Below are 26,434 nucleotides of genomic sequence, written 5' to 3'. Positions count from 1 at the left end.
AGAGTACAATCACCACCTCCAGTTAAAGGATACATAGGTGGTCTATAGAAGAGAAGAAAGTAGAGAGAGGGATAGGAAAGGCAACCTACTGAAAGGGTAGAGCCTACCCCCTTTCCATGATCTGATGCTATGGACCTTCAGGCTTGTGCAAAAGAGGAAGCCTGTCCTCCAAAAGTGTCACAAGTTCTGACAAGAGGGAACTACGGCTGCTTCCCTACCATGGCCAAAAAAGAGCAGAAGGAGGAACATGAAGGAGGAAGAGGAAAGACTTGGACTCTATCTTTGCCATGGCCCTGTTACTGTCTAAACAGGTTTTGCTTCTTCTGCTGTTTGCTCTGTTGTCTGCCTTAACAGGAAACGTCTCTAGTGAAGCCCTCTAATTTCAGGAATTGATGATAGTTTGGCCTCTGTGTTTGGAGAACCAGCAGCCTAGCAGTGGCCTTGCTTTGGTTAAACCTCTCCAAGGCCAAATCCATTTTATCACTGAATAGGCAGAAGGCAATTATTGAGGAAGTCTGGACTTCAGTGGAAAATCCAGTGTTCCTCAACCAGGCATGATGTCAAAGAGTAATAGATGTCTCCATAATCCATGCAACAGGGTCCGCTACATCCAGACAACTGTATGACCTGCTTGGTTGCAGCATGTCTGTCTCTTACTATCTCTGTAAAATGCTTACGCAGATGGTCTGGCAAGTTTGAAATGACCACTTGCACCATGTCATAAAGAGCAAGAGAATATTGATCAATTACGGAGGTGGCTTTGAGCGACTTAAAGTGGCATGTTTCCAGCCATGAAAGACTTTTCAGCAAATTATTCGATCCCTTTAGATTCCCTATCTGATGGAGTGGCACCAGCAGACAATTCAGAAGACCAAAACACCAAGTCTCTTTGGTGAAGGATGTGTCAATAAGTAAGGCCAGTGAGAGAATATAAAGCTCACTAGCATCTTGGAGAATGATGAAGTCAGGATCCAGAGATTCAGATGGCCATCTCAGTTTGCCAATGTCTAGTCTGCAACCATCTAGAGGATTGGAGGCTCCCCCAAAAAAGTACCTTCCTTTGCCAGACGTTGTGCTTCTTGTCTGGACCGATGCACAGGGGCGGGGAAGCTATGTAATCCCAAAGTGCTCTATTTAGGGGTAGTGTGGTTGAGCAGCCTTAGGCTTAAAAGAGAGGACTGCAAGACATCTACAAATATAACAATAGTCAAAAAATAACACACGATTCAAAAAGAAGATTCACACCAATTTATTTAAAAAAAGCAAGTATCTTTATATAGGTTTAGGTATCAGGGAAAAATCATTCAGGTATGTTTTTAAATAGTGTAAGGAAATGCCTCCTTGGCATGGTTACCCCCTGACTTTTTGCCTTTGCTGATGCTATGTTTTGAATTGAAAGTGTGCTGAGGCCTGCTAACCAGGCCCCAGCACCAGTGTTCTTTCCCTAACCTGTACTTTTGTATCCACAATTGGCACACCCTGGCATCCAGGTAAGTCCCTTGTAACTGGTACCCCTGGTACCAAGGGCCCTGATGCCAGGGAAGGTCTCTAAGGGCTGCAGCATATCTTATGCCACCCTGGGGACCCCTCACTCAGCACAGACACCCTGCTTGCCAGCTTGTGTGTGCTGGTGAGGACAAAACGAGTAAGTCGACATGGCACTCCCCTCAGGGTGCCATGCCAACCTCACATTGCCTATGCAGTATAGATGAGTCACCCCTCTAGCAGGCCTTACAGCCCTAAGGCAGGGTGCACTATACCATAGGTGAGGGCACCAGTGCATGAGCACTGTGCCCCTACAGTGTCTAAGTCAAACCTTAGACTTTGTAAGTGCAGGGTAGCCATAAGAGTATATGGTCTGGGAGTCTGTCAAACACGAACACCCCACAGCACCATAATGGCTACACTGAAAACTGGGAAGTTTGGTATCAAACTTCTCAGCACAATAAATGCACACTGATGCCAGTGTACATTTTATTGTGAAATACACCCCAGAGGGCACCTTAGAGGTGCCCCCTGAAACCTTAACCGACTACCTGTGTAGGCTGACTGGTTTTATCAGCCTGCCACACTCGAGACATGTTGCTGGCCCCATGGGGAGAGTGCCTTTGTCACTCTGAGGCCAGTAACAAAGCCTGCACTCGGTGGAGATGCTAACACTTCCCCCAGGCAGGAGCTGTAACACCTGGCGGTGAGCCTCAAAGGCTCACCCCCTTTGTTCCAGCACCACAGGGCACTCCAGCTAGTGGAGTTGCCCGCCCCCTCCGGCCACGGCCCCACTTTTGGCGGCAAGGCCGGAGGAAATAATGAGAATAACAAGGAGGAGTCACTGGCCAGTCAGGACAGCCCCTAAGGTGTCCTGAGCTGAAGTGACTAACTTTTAGAAATCCTCCATCTTGCAGATGGAGGATTCCCCCAATAGGGATAGGAATGTGACCCCCTCCCCTTGGGAGGAGGCACAAAGAGGGTGTACCCACCCTCAGAGCTAGTAGCCATTGGCTACTAACCCCTCAGACCTAAACACGCCCTTAAATTTAGTATTTAAGGGCTTCCCTGAACCTAAAGATTTAGATTCCTGCAACTACAAGAAGAAGAGGACTGTTGAGCTGAAAGACCCCTGCAGAAGAAGAAAGAAGACACCAACTGCTTTGGCCCCAGTCCTACCGGCCTGTCTCCTGCCTTCTGAAGAAACCTGCTCCAGCGACGCTTTCCCCAGGACCAGCGACCTCTGAATCCTCAGAGGACTGCCCTGCTTCAAGAGGAACAAGAAACTCCCGAGGACAGCGGCCCTGTTCCAAAAAGACTGCAACTTTGTTTCAGAGGAGCAGATTTAAAGACCCCTGCAATCCCCGCAAGAAGCGTGAGACTTGCAACACTGCACCCGGCGACCCCGACTCGACTGGTGGAGAAACAACGCTACAGGGAGGACCCCCCGGCGACTCCAAGACTGTGAGTAACCAAAGTTGTCCCCCCTGATCCCCCACAGCGACGCCTGCAGAGGGAATCCCGAGGCTCCCTCTGACCGCGACTGCCTGACTCTAAAATCCGGACGGCTGGAAAAGACCCTGCACCCGCAGCCCCCAGCACCTGAAGGATCGGAACTCCAGTGCAGGAGTGACCCCCAGGAGGCCCTCTCCCTTGCCCAGGTGGTGGCTACCCCGAGGAGCCCCCCCCCTTGCCTGCCTGCACCGCTGAAGAGACCCCTTGGTCTCCCCTTTGACTCCCATTGGAAACCCAACGCTAGTTTGCACACTGCACCCGGCCGCCCCCGCGCTGCTAGGGTGTACTTTTTGTGTGAACTTGTGTCCCCCCCGGTGCCCTACAAAACCCCCCTGGTCTGCCCTCTGAAGACGCGGGTACTTACCTGCTGGCAGACCGGAACCGGGGCACCCCCTTCTCTCCATTGAAGCCTATGCGTTTTGGGCACCACTTTGAACTCTGCACCTGACCGGCCCTGAGCTGCTGGTGTGGTGACCTTGGGGTTGCTCTGAACCCCCAACGGTGGGCTACCTTGGACCCCAATTTGAACCCCGTAGGTGGTTTACTTACCTGCAAGAACTAACATTACTTTACCTCACCCAGGAACTGTGAAAATTGCACTGTGTCCACTTTTAAAACAGCTAAATGTGTTTTATGTAAAAAGTATATATGCTATTGTGATTATTCAAAGTTCCTAAAGTACTTACCTGCAATACCTTTTAAATGAGATATTACATGTAGAATTTGAACCTGTGGTTCTTAAAATAAATTAAGAAAATATATTTTTCTATAACAAAAACCTATTGGCTTGGAATTGTCTCTGAGTGTGTGTGTGTTCCTCATTTATTGCCTGTGTGTATGTACAACAAATGCTTAACACTACTCCTTTGATAAGCCTACTGCTCGACCACACTACCACAAAATAGAGCATTAGTATTATCTCTTTTTGCCACTATCTTACCTCTAAGGGGAACCCTTGGACTCTGTGCATGCTATTCCTTACTTTGAAATAGCACATACAGAGCCAACTTCCTACAAATAGGAATTCTTTTCACTTTAAAAAAGTGGGCACAGTGCAATTTCTGAGTTCTGCAATGTTATCTTATGGGAGGTAAAACACGTTCCGCAAACAGGTTGAGTACAGTGACTTACAAGACCAATATCCTGGTGTTAAGGTGAGTAATGGGCAAGGTCCAAGGCAGCACCAGCAGTACACCGTCAGCGGCACGGGGACAGCCATATGCAGAGTGCAAAACAGTGTTGGGTGCCCAATGCGTTCCTATGGAGATCGGTCACCGCGGAAAGAGGCTGTAGGCTCTGGCCAGAAGGCAAGTCGGGCTGAACTAACTGTGGGCTCAGGACTCACGATCTGGCACAGGTAGGCACCTGTGGACCTCTTTTCCATGGCACGTGGTGACAGGGGCAGAGGTGTCCTTAAGTGTTTGGTTTTCTTAACAACCGGATCGGTCGCAGTAGAGGGCTGTTGGGTGCAGGGGCTGCAGGCGTCGTCAGGAGGGGTGGCTACCACGATGGACTCCGACTATGGAGGACTGAGGAACCTTGTTGGAACGTGTGATCCACTTCAACTCAGGTAGGAGACTACAGGTGTCTGGTTTTGGTGCGTCCAGATGCTTCAGAGTCCCTCTTTTGGAGTTTCCTGGATAACAGGGTCCGCTGTTCACTGGAGGTCTTGAGTCTTTTTCAAAGGTAAGCAATCCTCCCAGGTTTCTGGAGTCACAGCTGCAGGACGAGTCGACTTGGGTGCAGATTTTTAACAAGGGATGCAAACAGGACAGAGGGGTTGGTACCAGGTCAGCTGCTTCTTTTCTTCTCTTCTGCTTTCACAGCTCTCTTGTGTCCTTGTTCTTAAAGTCATCAAAATCTGCCTCTCTGGTGCCAGGGCCTCCCCTAAATACTGAATTCAGTGGTGTTAGGGGTGTGTAAGGTTGTAGCCAATGGGCTACTGACCCCTGGTGTCACTATGCCCCCAATATGACCACTTCCTGTGGAAAGTGTTCACAACACTGCCCCAGAATTCCTAAGCATGCCATCACAAAGAATCATGGCCACCTTGCAGTAGCCCACCTTAGGGGTGTGGGGGTGGGGGTGTGGGGGGGGGGGATGGGAGAGAGGTAAAGTAACTTAACCATCTGTCTAGATGCCAAATGGACTCTGAATGGGGGGATTGGGCTTCCTCTCCGGTGAGGGGAGCCAGATTTGCATTTCAGACTAATCAGCAGGTCATACTGTGGGAGGGGGTGTTACACCTTCTTCCCAAGACAGGCTTTAGTTCTGGGCCTTGTGAGATCACAAGGCTCTCACCCTAGTGCACCAGAACTGAGTCTTGGGTGGCAGGCTGGTAGAAACTGGGCAGCGAGCACACCAGAGGCTGGCATGTTAACAAGGGGGCACCTCTAAGGTGCCCTCTCTGGGTGCATGTATCGGTGAACCCACACTGATGCCAGTGTTGGATTTACTAATACGAGATGTTTGATATCAAACATTCTTATCTTCAGTGAAGACATAATGTAGCTGGGGAACTAGCACTAACCTGTGTCCAGCACATGTATTTACAATGGCTTCCCTTGTCACTTAAGTAAGTCGAGGAATCAACAAAGACGGATATGCCCTCACATGTAATATAATGCACCCTGCATGATGGCACATATTGCATGCAGTGTTAGGGGACACGGCACACAGGCTGTGTAACATGTTGTGGTTTCACTTTTGTCTGCAATGGCAGACTGCCATGTGCTTGGTAGGGGGTCCCTTAGGGTGGCCCAATTCATGCTACAGCCGTTAGGGACTCTTTTTAGTACCTCAGGTCCAAGGTACCAGGGGAAGCATTTACTAGGGACCGAGAGTGTGCTAAAGCCTTTGCCAATTTGGGTAACTGTGCAGTTTTGGGGAAGAGCTCATTCACTGGGGGCCTGGTTAGCAGGGACCCAGTGCACTTTCAGTCGAAATCACACCATATACCAGGCAAAAAGTGGGGATTGGGAAAGCATGTCAAAAAGAGACATCTTCCTACAAGAGCTGATTGTCCGGACGAGCTAACCACAACATAGCAGAGGAAGGCATATGAATAGGTTAAGCAAGTGTCTGCTAATGTAGGAAGTTAATAGAGTTTCACTTCTTACATAGAACATACATGACTCCATATAGGCTCACTAGAGCTACTGCATGCAATAAAAGTAGGCAGCCGTCTGCTGATTTTCTAAACATTACATCTTCTGGCAAAGTAGACTACGTTTCTGTGGGTAAGTCATGTGTAAGTTTTCACACATCAAGAGGCTGATGTTGGAAGGCTCTATAAAAATGTGTCTGTTGGGCATAGTCGATTTCGGCCTCTGGACTGAGCCAGTAGAAAAGAACTGTAAGGCGAGAACATTATGTACTGCCGATTAGAGAGAGCAGCTCAAATACTGTGTGTAAGGAAATGCCTCCTTGGCATGGTTACCCCCTGACTTTTTGCCTTTGCTGATGCTAAGTTTTGATTTGAAAGTGTGCTGAGGCCTGCTAACCAGGCCCCAGCACCAGTGTTCTTTCCCTAACCTGTACTTTTGTTTCCACAATTGGCACACCCTGACCTCCAGGTAAGTCCCTTGTAACTGGTACCCCTGGTACCAAGGGCCCTGATGCCAGGGAAGGTCTCTAAGGGATGCAGCATGTCTAATGCCACCCTGGGGACCTCTCACTCGGCACAGACACCCTGCTTGCCAGCTTGTGTGTGCTGGTGAGGACAAAACGACTAAGTCGACATGGCACTCCCCTCAGGGTGCCATGCCAACCTCACACTGCCTATGCAGTATAGATAAGTCACCCCTCTAGCAGGACATACAGCCCTAAGGCAGGGTGCACTATACCATAGGTGAAGGCACCAGTGCATGAGCACTGTGCCCCTACAGTGTCTAAGTAAAACCTTAGACATTGTAAGTGCAGGGTAGCCATAACAGTATATGGTCTGGGAGTCTGTCATGCACGAACTCCACAGCACCATAATGGCTACACTGAAAACTGTGAAGTTTGGTATCAAACTTCTCAGCACAATAAATGCACACTGATGCCAGTGTACATTTTATTGTAACATACACCCCAGAGGGCACCTTAGAGGTGCCCCCTGAAACCTAAACCGACTATCCGTGTAGGCTGACTGGTTCTAGCAGCCTGCCACACTCGAGACATGTTGCTGGCCACATGGGGAGAGTGCCTTTGTCACTCTGTGGCTAGTAACAAAGCCTGCACTGGGTGGAGATGCTTATCACCTCCCCCTTGCAGGAACTGTAACACCTGGCGGTGAGCCTCAAAGGCTCACCCCCATTGTTACAGCACCCCAGGGCATTCCAGCTAGTGGAGTTGCCCGCCCCCTCCGGCCACGGCCCCACTTTTGGCAGCAAGGCCGGAGGAGATAATGAGAAAAACAAGGAGGAGTCACTGACCAGTCAGGACAGCCCCTAAGGCAACCTGAGCTGAGGTGACTGATTTTTAGAAATCCTCCATCTTGCAGATGGAGGATTCCCCCCAATAGGGATAGGAATGTGACCCCCTCCCTTTGGGAGGAGGCACAAAGAGGGTGTAGCCACCCTCAGGGCTAGTAGCCATTGGCTACTGCCCTCCCAGACCTAAACACACCCCTAAATTCGGTATTTAGGGGCTCTCCCCAGAACCTAGGAACTCAGATTCCTGCAACCTAAGAAGAAGAGGACTGCTAAGCTGAAAAACCCTGCAGAGAAGACGGAGACACCAACTGCTTTGGCCCCAGCTCTACCGGCCGGTCTCCCCCCTTCTAAAGACACTGCTCCAGCGACGCTCTCCCCAGGGACCAGCGACCTCTGAATCCCCAGAGGACTGCCCTGCATCTAGAAGGACCAAGAACTCCTGAGGACAGCGGCCCTGTTTACCAAAGAAGCAACTTTAAAACAAAGAAGCAACTTTGAAACAACTTGTGTTTCCCGGCGGAAGCGTGAGACTTGCTACTCTGCACCAGACGCCCCCGGCTCGACTTGTGGAGAACAATCACTTCAGGGAGGACTCCCCGGCGACTGCGAGACCGTGAGTAGCCAGAGTTGACCCCCCTGAACCCCCACAGCGACGCCTGCAGAGGGAATCCTGAGGCTCCCCCTGACCGCAACTGCCTGCTTCTCAGATCCCGACGCCTGGTAAAGACTCTGTACCCGCAGCCCCAGGACCTGAAAGATTCGAACTCCAGTGCAGAAGTGACCCCCAGGAGGCCCTCTCCCTTGCCCAGGTGGTGGCTACCCCGAGGAGCCCCCCCCCTTGCCTGCCTGCCTCGCTGAAGAGACCCCTTGGTCTCCCATTGAAACCTATTGAGAACCCGACGCGTGTTTGCACACTGCACCCGGCTGCCCCCGTGCTGCTGAGGGTGTACTTCCTGTGTGGACTTGTGTCCCCACGGTGCCCTACAAAACCCCCCTGGTCTGCCCTCCGAAGACGCGGGTACTTACCTGCTGGCAGACTGGAACCGGGGCACCCCCTTCTCCATTGAAGCCTATGCGTTTTGGTCACCACTTTGACCTCTGCACCTGACCGGCCCTGAGCTGCTGGTGTGGTAACTTTGGGGTTGCTCTGAACCCCCAACGGTGGGCTACTTTGGACCCAAACTTGAACCCCATAGGTGGTTTACTTACCTGCAAAAACTTACAAACTCTTACTCCCTCCAGGAACTGTTGAAAATTGCAGTGTCTAGTTTTAAAATAGCAATATGTGATTTATGTGAACACTGTATATGCTATTTTGCTAATTCAAAGTTCCTAAAGTACTTACCTGCAATACCTTTCATTTGAAGTATTACATGTAAATCTTGAACCTGTGGTTCTTAAAATAAACTAAGAAAATATATTTTTCTATACAAAAACCTATTGGCCTGGAATTGTCTCTGAGTGTGTGTTCCTCATTTATTGCCTGTGGGTGTACAACAAATGCTTAACACTACTCCTTTGATAAGCCTACTGCTCGACCACACTACCACAAAACAGAGCATTAGTATTATCTCTTTTTGCCACTATCTTACCTCTAAGGGGAACCCTTGGACTCTGTGCATACTATTCCTTACTTTGAAATAGTGCATACAGAGCCAACTTCCTACACTGTGATTCCACATTTTTGTTCTATCTGAAACTGTAGGTTTGGTTGCATTTAAACTATTGATCAATCTTTCTGTATATCTTCTTTTTTATGTATTTATTTTGCAAATATGTCAATAAATATAATTTCAAAAAGAGTAAGAATCTGCAGATAAAATATGCAATAGAACAATCATAACTGAAAAATTCTTTAACTTTTTCTTCTGCCTTTTGCTTCTACCTGCAGATTTCTGAACTTGTGAATCAGTACTTGCTCCCAGGAGATGGGTCAGAGGTGGTAATCACACCACAAAGTGTTGCAGTACAACCCTAACAAAATGATAATCTTTGTGGAATCATAAGAAAGTACTGCCTGGTGAAGGTGCGGACAGAAGCTCAAGTTGCAGCCTGACAGATGCCCTGAACAACTCTGAAGAAGCCGGCTTCACTCTGCTCGAATGTTGTTTGATGCCCGCAGGAGGCTCCTTTTTAGATAATCTATAGCAGAGCTTGATACAAAGGAAAATTCTACTGGGAATAGTCATCATCCGGACGATCGTCCCTGTGGTTACGCAATAGCCCCAAGTTCTGTGAATGTAGAAGTTCTAAACCAAATGAGTAGCAAGCGATCTTCTTTTTTAGGGTGATAAAGAGGTGGGACATCCAGTAGGATACTGGACTGCCCTACAGGACACTGAGAAACTACCCTTCAGCATCCCAAAAAGGTTTTTGTTTGAAGCATACGTTTGTCCACTCTGTATGATGTGACCACAGAATGAACTTTTTGAGGGCGCCTCCAGTTCCTAATCAGCCTAGCTGAGGTAACAAAAGGCTCACTGGGTCCATAAGGCACACAATAGGGTGGAGGAAAAGAACAGAAAATTGAAAGCATGGCCTGAGTGAAGGATGATACCTGCTTTGGATCAGTTTGTGGTGCCAGAGTGCCAGTACCAGCAGTTACATCAAGGCTGTAGGCGCTGAACACCACTGAAAAAATTGACCTCTTCTTAGATCAGGAACTATATCTGGGGGACAAGGACATCCATTTGTAATGCTTCTTATGAGAGGAGTTCCCATTGGCATGTTCTTGCCTAAATAACTTACTTATAGAAGGTAACCAGGAGCAGGAAGATTTTGGGTCTGCAGCAAGAATAGCTTCCCTCTCCTTGGTCAACATGGAGTGTATTTTGCGCAAATCAGTCACATTTTAGGTCCAAACATCCATGACAGATCTCATGGGGATCAGTCAATAATGTCCTTTTGACAAGAAGGGTACTGCTTGAAACCTTTCACCTTTAGAGGAGACAAAGCCAAAAGAATACATTTTAGGAATTCTGTGAAACAGAAAAGACAAGCTCCAGAGCTGTGTCCGGAAAAATGGAATTGACATCAGCATGCAGGCTGGTGCCTTATGTAACTCAAGACTCACATTTGGGGAGAAGATTGAGAGTGGAGGCTGAATTCACACAATGTTAGGAGCTGGGGCGCTAGGGCAAGAGTTTCAAGATCCAATGTATCATCAGAGGTATGGTAAAGGTGCAAAATCTGAAGACCGAAGAATCCATGAGGCAAGTCACAGGTGCCAGAGACCCTGCACTTAGCGGATTATATGTTGTCCTTAGGGATTTTATGTAAGCTCCCATGACAGAGACCCTGTGCAGTTGGCAATGCTTTCTAACCCGACTTTAGTACATTCTGGAACCAGCTTACTTCTGTAGTACATCATTGTAGAAGACTTACAGTCATTCACTCAGCAGAGAGAAGGGTTGTCAGTCAAACTTGAAAGCCTCTATAAGCAACGCTCGTAATGTCACCACTCCAACAGGTGACAATTGAATGACTCAAGGCAATTAGGGCAGACAATCAACGTTAAAGCACTTACCTGTCATATGGATCCAATGCAAAGGGATCGCCAAAAACAGAGAGGGAGGCAGCACCAATATCTGATCTCAGCAACCCAAGTGAAGGCTCTGTAGATCGCTGCACTGCAGGAATGGAAACTCCACGCACGGGTTTGCAGAGACCCAATGTTTTAGCAATGCGGGTGCGAGTAGTAACCTCTTTCTTTGCCTTCATAACAGAGAAGAAAAGGGAATGTCATTCTTCAGAGTAATCACACTCCTTGAGATTACTAGAACTGCTTTTTGCGTATCTTAGTCAGGTGTCTCAAGTATTTATATTTAACTTGAACTACTCATTTAGGAGAAACCTAGGTTTAATATAGATAAAGCTGGCGTATCATCTGTAATTAGTCCAATAAATAAAAGAATAAATACAAACAATGAAGAGTTATCAAATTCTGCAATAGTGCAGCTGGTATTTCACAACCTTAATGACAGTTCAGATGAGAGCAAGGCATTTATGGTAAAAGGTGCCTGAAATGCCCAACTTGCTTGCAACAAAAAGAGTAAAGAAATGTGCTCTCTGCCCAACTTAAAACCATAGGGAAACAGAGTAGTCTTGAAGCCTGGCAGCACAATCAAATTGTCAGAGCAACTCATTTTGATCTCTGGTTCGCACAAAATCACTTTATTCCAACCAACCATCTAACGGAGACCTCTTATTAGGCCATCAAGCAGGCAAATTCTGAAGCTGAAAGAGCATGAGCATACTGAACCCATGCTTAAAAGCTCTCCTTGGCTGCCGGTTTTACCATGTATCAAATATGGTATGCTCTGAGTAAGCTTTCTGAGTTACACTCTCTATATGCATCTCCATAACATAATAACAGTTGTAGAACTACACATGAAACACAGCACCTTATACCTCCAATCCCACTCATTCATGAGTAGATGACGAATCACTCCAAATGACAATGAAAAGGCATCTTTCAGCATTTCTTTACAGGCCACTTAAAAGGCAACTCATTCTACTCTGTTGACTATCAAAGTATCAACAAATTACAAAACTCCCATGACCCTCCCCTTAAACACCTGACTGGGCCCCATTTGGTCATAGTGTGTACTAAAGACCACATCGTAGAAAATAAATATATATATATATTTTAAGTGAATAAGGGAGAAAGAAAAATTGGTATGTCTGATGCTCTTGGGTGTGTTCTGACCATTGTTTTTCTTCTTGTCCTTCCTTTAAATCGCCGTCGGCGTTTCTTGGTTTTCTTTCCAGTCATCCAGCTTCCAGTGGAAACCTTTCCTCTAGGTTTCTTCCTGCCTGTTCCTTTCTTCCTGCGCACTACAGAGACAGAACATAAACATCAGTAAATCATGTACCCAAAAGCATTATGGATGTGAAGGTGTGAAAACTAAGTTCAAAAGCATGTACAATTTAGAATGTTGCAAGCTTCTGTCTAAACTGCCACCTGCTGGGCATACCTATGGAGGACAAACCACCTCTCTATCCCAAGGCATCAGTTTACGAAAATGTACACATGCCTCATCTCAACCCCAAATGTCACAATTAAGCGTGACAAACTAAGAGCAATAAAGCATGACAAACTAAGAGCAATAACATTCACAAATGAACTACAGCACCCAAAGGAAAACTGGCTGATAAGAGCATTGCCTGGCACCAATTCCCCACCAGTAGGGTAATAAGCATCGGCATATGCATTAGGTCTCTTTCTCTCTAAGACCCATATACTTTGTCAATGTTTTTTACCAATATTGCTCAGAATCTGCAAAAAGATATGCTGAATGCAGCATTGTCAGAAAAAAAAGAAAAATTGTGACGATCTGAAGATGCGTATGAACCATTATGCATACATATGTGTCATCATGCTATGGCTGAACATCACAATGACGTATGTGTTCGTGCCTCACCATGCATGCAAGCACATGCACTATCATCCTTTTCTTTCCTTTTTTATTTATCCTTCCAAGACGGTGGCCACCAACCTTACAGCAGTGCATAAAAACAATTCAAGTGCGCAAAAGCATATTAGAAAAAAGCTTGGCAGCAAAAGGAGTATTACTGAGAAGCACTTCAGAGGAAATAGGCACAGGTAAAGAAGTCTACAGGGAGTGCGCTGGGGAGCAATGTAGGTGCTTGAGGTAGGAGCAACAAAAACAAAAAAGCTAGGATGGGGGTAGGGGAAAAAGCCTGGAGTGGAGGGAGCAACTCAAGTGTAATGAAAGGGTAATGGAAGGAGGGGGAAGCGGCATATGAGTGAGAAAGCAAGAACACGCATGCACTGTGTCACTTGGTGTTGAAAGAAAAAAAAAAGTAGTTCCCTAAAAGGACTCAAATTATCCATTCAAAAAAATGGTACAAGAAAGGACAAACACAACAAGGGGAAGGAAAGCTACTGATTAAGAAGAAAGCAAATCAGTATGTCAGCCAAAAAAAAAACAATCGATGGTGAGCTATGGGCAGACCCAAACCCCACTAAGTTTTAGCAAGGTCCACAAGAAGTCTTTCGAGCCAATTCAGGTAGGGGCAGACAGGAGTGACGAGGAAAGAAATATTTAAAGGTTGGATGACTACTGCCTGTCATCTGGCTATAAAATAGTTTACCACCAGTCTAGCGTCATGGTGTTTCATCCTTTTTCATTCTTTTCCCAATTTTACTTTTGAATGCCAAAGAATGAAAATGTCACTTACCCAGTGTACATCTGTTCGTGGCATCAGTCGCTGTAGATTCGCATGTTTTGCATAGCTCGCCATCTGGTGTTGGGTCGGAGTGTTACAAGTTGTTTTTCTTCGAAGAAGTCTTTCGAGTCACGGGACCGAGTGACTCCTCCTTTTGTCTCCATTGCGCATGGGCGTCGACTCCATCTTCGATTGTTTTTCCCCGCAGACTGTGAGGTAGGAGTTGTATTCTAGTAATAGTGGCCATGCAATGGAGTGACTAAGTATGTACCTATTTAAGGTTAAAATAATATATATACAAATAGTTGAAGGTACCTTCCGAACTGCTACAGGCTCCCGGGGAGGCGGGTGGGCACATGCGAATCTACAGCGACTGATGCCACGAACAGATGTACACTGGGTAAGTGACATTTTCAGTTCGATGGCATCTGTCGCTGTAGATACGCATGTTTTGCATAGACTAGTAAGCAGTTATCTCCCCAAAGCGGTGGCTCAGCCTGTAGGAGTGGGAGTAGTCTGAAACAATGTTCTTAATACGGCTTGACCTACTGTGGCTTGTTGTGCGGATAACACGTCTACACAGTAGTGCTTGGTGAATGTGTGAGGCGTAGACCATGTGGCTGCCTTACATATTTCTTGCATTGGGATGTTTCCTAGAAAGGCCATGGTAGCACCTTTCTTTCTGGTTGAGTGTGCCCTTGGTGTAATGGGCAGTTGTCGTTTAGCTTTAAGGTAGCAGATTTGGATGCATTTAACTATCCATCTGGCTATACCTTGTTTTGATATTGGGTTTCCTGCATGAGGTTTTTGGAATGCAATAAATAGCTGTTTAGTTTTCCTGATGCTCTTTGTTCTGTCAATGTAATACATTAATGCTCTTTTGACATCTAAAGTATGTAGTGCCCTCTCAGCTACGGAATCTGGCTGTGGGAAGAACACTGGAAGTTCCACTGTTTGAATTAGATGGAACGGTGAAATAACTTTTGGTAGAAATTTAGGATTAGTCCTTAGGACGACCTTATTTTTGTGTAGTTGTATAAAAGGTTCTTGTATTGTAAACGCCTGAATCTCGCTTACTCTTCTTAGAGAGGTAATAGCGATGAGAAATGCAACCTTCCATGTTAGGAACTGTATTTCGCAGGAGTGCATGGGTTCAAAAGGTGGACCCATAAGTCTAGTTAAGACAACATTTAGGTTCCATGAAGGAACAGGTGGTGTTCTTGGTGGGATAATTCTTTTAAGGCCCTCCATGAATGCTTTAATGACTGGTATCCTATATAGGGAAGTTGAATAGGTAGGCTGCAGGTATGCAGATATTGCTGCAAGGTGTATTTTAATGGAAGAGAAAGCTAGGTTAGATTTTTGTAAGTGAAGCAAGTAACCCACTACATGTTTTGGGGTTGCGTGTAATGGTTGGATTTGATTAATATGGCAGTAGCAAACAAACCTCTTCCATTTACTGGCATAGCAGTGCCTGGTGGATGGCCTTCTGGCTTGCTTTATGACTTCCATACATTCTTGGGTAACTTGTAAGTGTCCGAATTCCAGGATTTCAGGAGCCAGATTGCTAGATTCAGCGATGCTGGATCTGGGTGTCTGATTTTTTGGTTGTGTTGTGTTAACAGATCCGGCCGGTTGGGCAGTTTGATGTGGGGTACTACTGATAGGTCTAGCAGCGTTGTGTACCAGGGTTGCCTTGCCCAAGTTGGTGCTATTAATATGAGTTTGAGTTTGTTTTGACTGAGTTTGTTTACCAGATAAGGAAGGAGAGGGAGAGGAGGAAAAGCGTAGGCAAATATCCCTGACCAGTTCATCCATAGGGCATTGCCATGGGACTGCCTGTGTGGGTATCTGGATGCGAAGTTTTGGCATTTTGCGTTCTCTTTTGTCGCAAACAAGTCTATTTGAGGTGTTCCCCAGAGCGTGAAGTAAGTGTTCAGAATTTGGGGGTGAATTTCCCATTCGTGGACCTGTTGGTGATCTCGAGAGAGATTGTCTGCGAGTTGATTCTGAATCCCTGGGATAAATTGTGCTATTAGGCGAATTTTGTTGTGAATTGCCCAACGCCATATCTTTTGTGCCAGCAGGCTCAATTGCGTTGAGTGCGTTCCCCCTTGTTTGTTTAGATAATACATTGTTGTCATGTTGTCTGTTTTGACGAGAATGTATTTGTGAACTATTATTGGTTGAAAAGCCTTTAGTGCTTGAAAAACTGCTAGCAGTTCTAGGTGATTTATATGCAGTTTTGTTTGATGTACGTTCCATTGTCCTTGTATGCTGTGTTGATCGAGGTGTGCTCCCCACCCTGTCATGGAAGCATCTGTTGTTATTACGTATTGTGGCACTGGGTCTTGGAAAGGCCGCCCTTTGTTTAAATTTATATTGTTCCACCATAGAAGCGAGAGGTAAGTTTGGCGGTCTATTAACACCAGATCTATAAGGTGACCCTGTGCTTGTGACCACTGTGATGCTAGGCACTGTTGTAAGGGCCTCATGTGCAGTCCTGCGTTTGGGACAATGGCTATGCATGAAGACATCATGCCTAGGAGTTGTAATATCATCTTTGCTTGTATTCTTTGTGTTGGATACATGCGTTGTATGATGTTGTTGAAATTTTGAATTCTTTGTGGACTTGGAGTGGCTACTCCTATTGTTGTGTTTATTATGGCTCCTAGGTATTGTTGTACCTTGCATGGCAGAATGTTGGATTTTGCGAAGTTGACTGTGAACCCTAGTTTGTAGAGGGTTTGTATGATTTGATTTGTGTGGTGTGAGCACGTTATTAACAAATGGGTCTTGATTAGCCAGTCGTCTAGATACGGGAATACATGTATTTGCTGCCTTCTGATGTGTGCAGCGACTACTGCTAGACATTTGGTAAAGACTCTTGGTGCGGTTGTTAAACCGAAAGGCAGTACCTTGAATTGGTAGTGTATTCCTTTGAATACAAACCTTAGTTATTTCCTGTGCGATGGATGTATTGGTATATGGAAATACGCGTCTTTGAGGTCTAATGTTGTCATGTAGTCGTGTAGTTTCAGCAATGGTAACACTTCTTGTAGTGTGACCATGTGAAAGTGGTCTGATTTGATGTATGTGTTTAGTATTCTTAGGTCTAGGATTGGTCTTAGCGTTTTGTCCTTCTTTGGTATTAAGAAGTACAGTGAATAAACTCCTGTGTTTATTTGTGTGTTTGGTACTAACTCGATTGCATTCTTTTGCAATAGTGCTTGAACTTCTATCTCCAGGAGCTCGGAATGATGTTTTGATAAATTTTGTGCTCTCGGTGGTATGTTTGGAGGGAATTGTAGAAATTCTATGCAATAACCATTTTGGATAATTGCTAGAACCCAAGTGTCTGTAGTGATTTCCTCCCATGCTTTGTAATAATGACCTATTCTTCCCCCCACTGGTGTTGTGTGGAGGGGGTGAGTGACATGTGAGTCACTGCTTAGTTGTAGGGGTTTTGGGGCTTTGAAATTTTCCCCTATTCCTAGGGAATTGCCCTCCTCTATATTGGCCCCGAAAGCCTCCCCTGTACTGTCCCTGGTAACTGGATGTTGTTGCCTGTGAGGTACTGGCTTGTGTGGCCTGACCCCGAAACCCCCCTCTAAAGGGTGTTTTGCGGAAGGTGCTGTAATTTCCTCTGCTCTGCGGGGAGTAGAGTGCGCCCATGGCTTTAGCAGTGTCCGTGTCTTTTTTAAGTTTCTCAATCGCCGTGTCCACTTCTGGACCGAACAGTTCTTTTTCGTTGAATGGCATATTGAGAACTGCCTGCTGAATCTCTGGTTTAAACCCAGACGTTCGTAGCCATGCATGCCTTCTGATGGTCACAGATGTATTTATTGTTCTTGCAGCTGTGTCTGCTGCATCCATGGAGGAGCGTATCTGGTTGTTTGAAATGTTCTGTCCTTCCTCAACCACTTGCTTTGCCCTCTTTTGTAGGTCTTTGGGTAGATGTTCAAGGAGATGTTGCATCTCATCCCAATGGGCTCTGTCATAGCGCGCAAGTAGTGCCTGAGAGTTAGCGATGCGCCACTGGTTTGCAGCTTGTGCTGCGACTCTCTTTCCAGCTGCATCGAACTTGCGGCTTTCCTTATCTGGGGGTGGTGCATCCCCAGATGTGTGGGAGTTGGCCCTTTTCCTAGCTGCTCCTACAACGACAGAATCTGGTGGCAGCTGTGTAGTGATGAAAATAGGGTCTGTAGGAGGCGCTTTATACTTTTTTTCCACCCTTGGTGTGATTGCCCTACTTTTGACCGGCTCCTTAAAGATGTCTTTTGCGTGCCGAAGCATACCAGGGAGCATAGGCAGGCTTTGGTAGGAGCTGAGGGTGGCGGAGAGGGTGTTGAATAGAAAGTCATCCTCGACTTGTTCTGAGTGGAGGCTTACATTGTGGAATTGTGCTGCTCTAGCCACCACTTGAGAATATGCAGTACTGTCTTCTGGTGGTGATGGCTTTGTAGGGTATGCCTCCGGACTGTTATCTGACACAGGGGCGTCGTATAAGTCCCATGCGTCCTGATCCTGGTCACCTTGGCTCATGGTGGTGTGAGCCGGGGAATGTGATGGAGTTTGTGCTGGTGAGACGTGAATTATAGGTGGAGGAGAGGGTGGCGGAGTAACCTTTTTCACCATTTTTGTTTGAGTGTTTGGTCAGTTTGAAATTCCAGTCTTCTCTTTCTCCTAATAGGGGGAAGGGTGCTTATCTTTCCTGTCCCCTGCTGTATAAAAATATGTTTCTGCGTATGGTCTACATCGGTGGATTGCAGGTCTTCCTCAAACCTATGCTTTCGCATTTGGGAGGTCATTGATTGCTCTTCTGTATAAGAGCCTGAAACTGGGTCGGTTGCAGGTTGTTTTGGCACCGAAACCCTGTCTGCATCTTTTTTCGGCTCCGAGGTGACTTTTTTCTTTTTCGGAGTCGAAACATCTCGGCGTCGATCTTCGTCGGTGCCGCTGTCTCAGCGTCGAGCCGTGTCTACACCGCTATCTCGGTGTCGATGTATGTCTCCAGCACTTTCTCGGTCCCGAGAAGGCTGCGTGCCGGTGTCTCGACCGGAGTCGGACGGTCTCGGCACTGTTTGGGCCTTTTTCGGTGCCGACGGTCGGTCACCGAATTTATGGGTGGAGCCATGGCCTGGTGGCAGTGGCGTCCCCTGGGCCTTGACAATCTTCTTATGAGTGGTTTTCGACGTCTTACTCACGGTTCGTGGATCGTCGAATTCAGAGTCCGATTCGTGTATCGAAAAGGTTTCTTCCTCTTCTTGTATCTCGAACTCTCGGTGGGCTGTCGGCGTGGACGCCATTTGAAGTCTTCTGGCTCGACGGTCTCGGAGTGTTTTTCGGGACCGGAACGCACGACAGGCCTCGCAAGTGTCTTCACTGTGCTCAGGTGACAGGCACAGGTTACAGACCAAGTGTTGGTCTGTATAGGGGTATTTGTTGTGGCATTTGGGACAGAAACGGAACGGGGTCCGTTCCATCGGCGTTCTTCTACACGCGGTCGGGCCGAGCAGGCCCCGACGGGGGATCGAAAACTACCCCGAAGGGCTCCGGAGCTCTTCGATCTTCGATGCGGTGTTGATTCTAACTACACCGATCCCGAACGCAACAATACCGACGAAAATCTTCCGAAATTTAGCTGTTTTTCCGTTCCGAAACTCGGAGCGACAGGAACACGTCCGAACCCGATGGCGGAAAAAAAACAATCGAAGATGGAGTCGACGCCCATGCGCAATGGAGACAAAAGGAGGAGTCACTCGGTCCCGTGACTCTAAAGACTTCTTCGAAGAAAAACAACTTGTAACACTCCGACCCAACACCAGATGGCGAGCTATGCAAAACATGCGTATCTACAGCGACAGATGCCATCGAACACCTAAATTTAAAAATGATCATAAAGCTAGGAGCCCAAGAGTTATATGCAAAAAACACATCTAGTCATGGATTTCAAGGTCAGAAAAACGTGGAAAAGTTATGATGAGCTCAAGGGACAGCGAACGTAATCCGTTCATGGGGATGTTTATGTTGAAACCACTATGACCATTCATGTCCTGGACTGCACATTGGTGAAGATAGTCAGTGTTTGTAAGGAAATGCCTCCTTGGCATGGTTGCCCCCTGACTTTTTGCCTTTGCTGATGCTATGTTTACAATTGAAAGTGTGCTGAGGCCTGCTAACCAGGCCCCAGCACCAGTGTTCTTTCCCTAACCTGTACTTTTGTATCCACAATTGGCAGACCCTGGCATCCAGATAAGTCCCTTGTAACTGGTACTTCTAGTACCAAGGGCCCTGATGCCAAGGAAGGTCTCTAAGGGCTGCAGCATGTCTTATGCCACCCTGGAGACCTCTCACTCAGCACAGACACACTGCTTGCCAGCTTGTGTGTGCTAGTGAGGACAAAACGAGTAAGTCGACATGGCACTCCCCTCAGGGTGCCATGCCAGCCTCTCACTGCCTATGCAGTATAGGTAAGACACCCCTCTAGCAGGCCTTACAGCCCTAAGGCAGGGTGCACTATACCATAGGTGAGGGTACCAGTGCATGAGCATGGTACCCCTACAGTGTCTAAACAAAACCTTAGACATTGTAAGTGCAGGGTAGCCATAAGAGTATATGGTCTGGGAGTCTGTCAAACACGAACTCCACAGCACCATAATGGCTACACTGAAAACTGGGAAGTTTGGTATCAAACTTCTCAGCACAATAAATGCACACTGATGCCAGTGTACATTTTATTGTAAAATACACCACAGAGGGCACCTTAGAGGTGCCGCCTGAAACTTAACCGACTGTCTGTGTAGGCTGACTAGTTCCAGCAGCCTGCCACACCAGAGACATGTTGCTGGCCCCATGGGGAGAGTGCCTTTGTCACTCTGAGGCCAGTAATAAAGCCTGCACTGGGTGGAGATGCTAACACCTCCCCCAGGCAGGAGCTGTGACACCTGGCGGTGAGCCTCAAAGGCTCACCCCTTTGTCACAGCCCAGCAGGGCACTCCAGCTTAGTGGAGTTGCCCGCCCCCTCCGGCCACGGCCCCCACTTTTGGCGGCAAGGCTGGAGGGAACAAAGAAAGCAACAAGGAGGAGTCACTGACCAGTCAGGACAGCCCCTAAGGTGTCCTGAGCTGAGGTGACTAACTTTTAGAAATCCTCCATCTTGCAGATGGAGGATTCCCCCAATAGGGTTAGGATTGTGACCCCCTCCCCTTGGGAGGAGGCACAAAGAGGGTGTACCCACCCTCAGGGCTAGTAGCCATTGGCTACTAACCCCCCAGACCTAAACACGCCCTTAAATTTAGTATTTAAGGGCTACCCTGAACCCTAGAAAATTGGATTCCTGCAACTACAAGAAGAAGGACTGTGTAGGAAGTTGGCTCTGTATGTGCTATTTCAAAGTAAGGAATAGCATGCACAGAGTCCAAGGGTTCCCCTTAGAGGTAAAATAGTGGTAAAAATAGATAATACTAATGCTCTATTTTGTGGTAGTGTGGTCGAGCAGTAGACTTATCCAAGGAGTAGTGTTAAGCATTTGTTGTACATACACATAGACAATAAATGAGGTACACACACTCAGAGACAAATCCAGCCAATAGGTTTTTATATAGAAAAATATCTTTTCTTAGTTTATTTTAAGAACCACAGGTTCAAATTCTACATGTAATATCTCATTCGAAAGGTATTGCAGGTAAGTACTTTAGGAACTTCAAATCATCAAAATTGCATGTATACTTTTCAAGTTATTGACAAATAGCTGTTTTAAAAGTGGACACTTAGTGCAATTTTCACAGTTCCTAGGGGAGGTAAGTATTTGTTAGGTTAACCAGGTAAGTAAGACACTTACAGGGCTTAGTTCTTGGTCCAAGGTAGCCCACCGTTGGGGGTTCAGAGCAACCCCAAAGTCACCACACCAGCAGCTCAGGGCCGGTCAGGTGCAGAGTTCAAAGTGGTGCCCAAAACACATAGGCTAGAACGGAGAGAAGGGGGTGCCCCGGTTCCGGTCTGCTTGCAGGTAAGTACCCGCGTCTTCGGAGGGCAGACCAGGGGGGTTTTGTAGGGCACCGGGGGGGACACAAGTCCACACAGAGATTTCACCCTCAGCAGCGCGGGGGCGGCCGGGTGCAGTGTAGAAACAAGCGTCGGGTTTTCAATGTTAGTCTATGAGAGATCTCGGGATCTCTTCAGCGCTGCAGGCAGGCAAGGGGGGGATTCCTCGGGGAAACCTCCACTTGGGCGAGGGAGAGGGACTCCTGGGGGTCACTCCTCCAGTGAAAGTCCGGTCCTTCAGGCCCTGGGGGCTGCGGGTGCAGGGTCTCTCCCAGGCGTCGGGACTATAGGTTCAAAGAGTCGCGGTCAGGGGAAGCCTCGGGATTCCCTCTGCAGACGGCGCTGTGGGGGCTCAGGGGGGACAGGTTTTGGTACTCACAGTATCAGAGTAGTCCTGGGGTCCCTCCTGAGGTGTTGGATCGCCACCAGCCGAGTCGGGGTCGCCGGGTGCAGTGTGGCAAGTCTCACGCTTCTTGCGGGGAGCTTGCAGGGTTCTTTAAAGCTGCTGGAAACAAAGTTGCAGCTTTTCTTGGAGCAGGTCCGCTGTCCTCTGGAGTTTCTTGTCTTTTCGAAGCAGGGGCAGTCCTCAGAGGATGTCGAGGTCGCTGGTCCCTTTGGAAGGCGTCGCTGGAGCAGGATCTTTGGAAGGCAGGAGACAGGCCGGTGAGTTTCTGGAGCCAAGGCAGTTGTCGTCTTCTGGTCTTCCGCTGCAGGGGTTTTCAGCTGGGCAGTCCTTCTTCTTGTAGTTGCAGGAATCTGATTTTCTAGGGTTCAGGGTAGCCCTTAAATACTAAATTTAAGGGCGTGTTTAGGTCTGGGGGGTTAGTAGCCAATGGCTACTAGCCCTGAGGGTGGGTACACCCTCTTTGTGCCTCCTCCCAAGGGGAGGGGGTCACAATCCTAACCCTATTGGGGGAATCCTCCATCTGCAAGATGGAGGATTTCTAAAAGTTAGAGTCACTTCAGCTCAGGACACCTTAGGGGCTGTCCTGACTGGCCAGTGACTCCTCCTTGTTTTTCTCATTATTTTCTCCGGCCTTGCCGCCAAAAGTGGGGCCTGGCCGGAGGGGGCGGGCAACTCCACTAGCTGGAGTGTCCTGCTGGGTTGGCACAAAGGAGGTGAGCCTTTGAGGCTCACCGCCAGGTGTGACAATTCCTGCCTGGGGGAGGTGTTAGCATCTCCACCCAGTGCAGGCTTTGTTACTGGCCTCAGAGTGACAAAGGCACTCTCCCCATGGGGCCAGCAACATGTCTCGGTTTGTGGCAGGCTGCTAAAACTAGTCAGCCTACATAGATAGTCGGTTAAGTTTCAGGGGGCACCTCTAAGGTGCCCTCTGTGGTGTATTTTACAATAAAATGTACACTGGCATCAGTGTGCATTTATTGTGCTGAGAAGTTTGATACCAAACTTCCCAGTTTTCAGTGTAGCCATTATGGTGCTGTGGAGTTCGTGTTTGACAGACTCCCAGACCATATACTCTTATGGCTACCCTGCACTTACAATGTCTAAGGTTTTGTTTAGACACTGTAGGGGTACCATGCTCATGCACTGGTACCCTCACCTATGGTATAGTGCACCCTGCCTTAGGGCTGTAAGGCCTGCTAGAGGGGTGTCTTACCTATACTGCATAGGCAGTGAGAGGCTGGCATGGCACCCTGAGGGGAGTGCCATGTCGACTTACTCATTTTGTTCTCACTAGCACACACAGGCTTGTAAGCAGTGTGTCTGTGCTGAGTGAGGGGTCTCTAGGGTGGCATAAGACATGCTGCAGCCCTTAGAGACCTTCCTTGGCATCAGGGCCCTTGGTACTAGAAGTACCAGTTACAAGGGACTTATCTGAATGCCAGGGTGTGCCAATTGTGGATACAATGGTACATTTTAGGTGAAGGAACACTGGTGCTGGGGCCTGGTTAGCAGGGTCCCAGCACTCTTCTCAGTCAAGTCAGCATCAGTATCAGGCAAAAAGTGGGGGGTAGCTGCAACAGGGAGCCATTTCTTTACAGACTGCCTAGCTGAAAACCCCTGCAGAGGAAGACCAGAAGACGACAACTGCCTTGGCTCCAGAAACTCACCGGCCTGTCTCCTGCCTTCCAAAGATCCTGCTCCAGCGACGCCTTCCAAAGGGACCAGCGACCTCGACATCCTCTGAGGAGTGCCCCTGCTTCGAAAAGACAAGAAACTCCCGAGGACAGCGGACCTGCTCCAAGAAAGGCTGCAACTTTGTTTCCAGCAGCCTTGAAAGAACCCTGCAAGCTCCCCGCAAGAAGCGTGAGACTTGCAACACTGCACCCGGCGACCCCGACTCGGCTGGTGGAGATCCAACACCTCAGGAGGGACCCCAGGACTACTCTGATACTGTGAGTACAAAAACCTGTCCCCCCTGAGCCCCCACAGCGCCGCCTGCAGAGGGAATCCCGAGGCTTCCCCTGACCGCGACTCTTTGAATCCAAAGTCCCGACGCCTGGGAGAGACCCTGCACCCGCAGCCCCCAGGACCTGAAGGACCGGACTTTCACTGGAGAAGTGACCCCCAGGAGTCCCTCTCCCTTGCCCAAGTGGAGGTTTCCCCGAGGAACCCCCCCCTTGCCTGCCTGCAGCGCTGAAGAGATCCCGAGATCTCTCATAGACTAACATTGCGAACCCGACGCTTGTTTCTACACTGCACCCGGCCGCCCCCGCGCTGCTGAGGGTGAAATTTCTGTGTGGGCTTGTGTCCCCCCCGGTGCCCTACAAAACCCCCCTGGTCTGCCCTCCGAAGACGCGGGTACTTACCTGCAAGCAGACCGGAACCGGGGCACCCCCTTCTCTCCATTCTAGCCTATGCGTTTTGGGCACCACTTTGAACTCTGCACCTGACCGGCCCTGAGCTGCTGGTGTGGTGACTTTGGGGTTGCTCTGAACCCCCAACGGTGGGCTACCTGGGACCAAGAACTGAACCCTGTAAGTGTCTTACTTACCTGGTGTAGGAAGTTGGCTCTGTATGTGCTATTTCAAAGTAGGGAATAGCATGCACAGAGTCCAAGGGTTCCCCTTAGAGGTAAGATAGTGGCAAAAAGAGATAATACTAATGCTCTATTTTGTGGTAGTGTGGTCGAGCAGTAGGCTTATCCAAGGAGTAGTGTTAAGCATTTGTTGTACATACACAGACAATAAATGAGGTACACACACTCAGAGACAAATCCAGCCAATAGGTTTTGTTATAGAAAAATATATTTTCTTAGTTTATTTTAAGAACCACAGGTTCAAACTCTACATGTAATATCTCATTCGAAAGGTATTGCAGGTAAGTACTTTAGGAACTTCAAATCATCAAAATTGCATGTATACTTTTCAAGTTATTCACAAATAGCTGTTTTAAAAGTGGACACTTAGTGCAATTTTCACAGTTCTTAGGGGAGGTAAGTATTTGTTAGGTTAACCAGGTAAGTAAGACACTTACAGGGCTTAGTTCTTGGTCCAAGGTAGCCCACCGTTGGGGGTTCAGAGCAACCCCAAAGTCACCACACCAGCAGCTCAGGGCCGGTCAGGTGCAGAGTTCAAAGTGGTGCCCAAAACACATAGGCTAGAATGGAGAGAAGGGGGTGCCCCGGTTCCGGTCTGCTTGCAGGTAAGTACCCGCGTCTTCGGAGGGCAGACCAGGGGGGTTTTGTAGGGCACCGGGGGGGACACAAGCCCACACAGAAATTTCACCCTCAGCAGCGCGGTGGCGGCCGGGTGCAGTGTAGAAACAAGCGTCGGGTTTGTAATGGAAGTCAATGGGAGATCTAGGGATCTCTTCAGCGCTGCAGGCAGGCAAGGGGGGGGTTCCTCGGGGAAACCTCCACTTGGTCAAGGGAGAGGGACTCCTGGGGGTCACTCCTCCAGTGAAAGTCCGGTCCTTCAGGTCCTGGGGGCTGCGGGTGCAGGGTCTCTCCCAGGTGTCGGGACTTAGGATTCAAAGAGTCGCGGTCAGGGGAAGCCTCGGGATTCCCTCTGCAGGCGGCGCTGTGGGGGCTCAGGGGGGACAGGTTTTTGTACTCACAGTCTTAGAGTAGTCCTGGGGTCCCTCCTGAGGTGTTGGATCGCCACCAGCCGAGTCGGGGTCGCCGGGTGCAGTGTTGCAAGTCTCACGCTTCTTGCGGGGAGCTTGCAGGGTTCTTTAAAGCTGCTGGAAACAAAGTTGCAGCTTTTCTTGGAGCAGGTCCGCTGTCCTCGGGAGTTTCTTGTCTTTTCGAAGCAGGGGCAGTCCTCGGAGGATGTCGAGGTCGCTGGTCCCTTTGGAAGGCGTCGCTGGAGCAGGATCTTTGGAAGGCAGGAGACAGGCCGGTGAGTTTCTGGAGCCAAGGCAGTTGTCGTCTTCTGGTCTTCCTCTGCAGGGGTGTTCAGCTAGGCAGTCCTTCTTCTTGTAGTTGCAGGAATCTAATTTTCTAGGGTTCAGGGTAGCCCTTAAATACTAAATTTAAGGGCGTGTTTAGGTCTGGGGGGTTAGTAGCCAATGGCTACTAGCCCTGAGGGTGGGTACACCCTCTTTGTGCCTCCTCCCAAGGGGAGGGGGTCACAATCCTAACCCTATTGGGGGAATCCTCCATCTGCAAGATGGAGGATTTTTAAAAGTTAGAGTCACTTCAGCTCAGGACACCTTAGGGGCTGTCCTGACTGGCCAGTGACTCCTCCTTGTTTTTCTCATTATTTTCTCCGGCCTTGCCGCCAAAAGTGGGGCCTGGCCGGAGGGGGCGGGCAACTCCACTAGCTGGAGTGTCCTGCTGGGTTGGCACAAAGGAGGTGAGCCTTTGAGGCTC

At 48.3% G+C, this 26,434-nt stretch overlaps 1 protein-coding gene across 3 annotated transcripts in view; it reads right to left on the bottom strand.

The window, feature by feature from the left end:
• PHRF1 (PHD and ring finger domains 1) overlaps positions 1 to 26,434 on the bottom strand; it is a 606,102-nt gene that overhangs the window by 338,019 nt on the left and 241,649 nt on the right. For all 3 annotated transcript variants that reach the window (XM_069223077.1, XM_069223079.1, XM_069223078.1), the window contains exons 10-11: positions 12,127 to 12,254; positions 10,945 to 11,132 (exon numbers count right to left, since the gene is read on the bottom strand). In XM_069223077.1, the coding sequence (XP_069079178.1) occupies positions 10,945 to 11,132; positions 12,127 to 12,254 (316 nt within the window). The remainder of the gene's footprint in view (positions 1 to 10,944; positions 11,133 to 12,126; positions 12,255 to 26,434) is intronic.

The sequence above is a fragment of the Pleurodeles waltl genome, chromosome 3_1 (assembly GCF_031143425.1).
Source record: "Pleurodeles waltl isolate 20211129_DDA chromosome 3_1, aPleWal1.hap1.20221129, whole genome shotgun sequence".
NCBI classification, from domain to species: Eukaryota; Metazoa; Chordata; class Amphibia; order Caudata; family Salamandridae; genus Pleurodeles; species Pleurodeles waltl.
The sequence above is the reverse complement of the archived record's forward strand: the minus strand, read 5'-3'. Positions and strand labels throughout refer to the sequence as shown.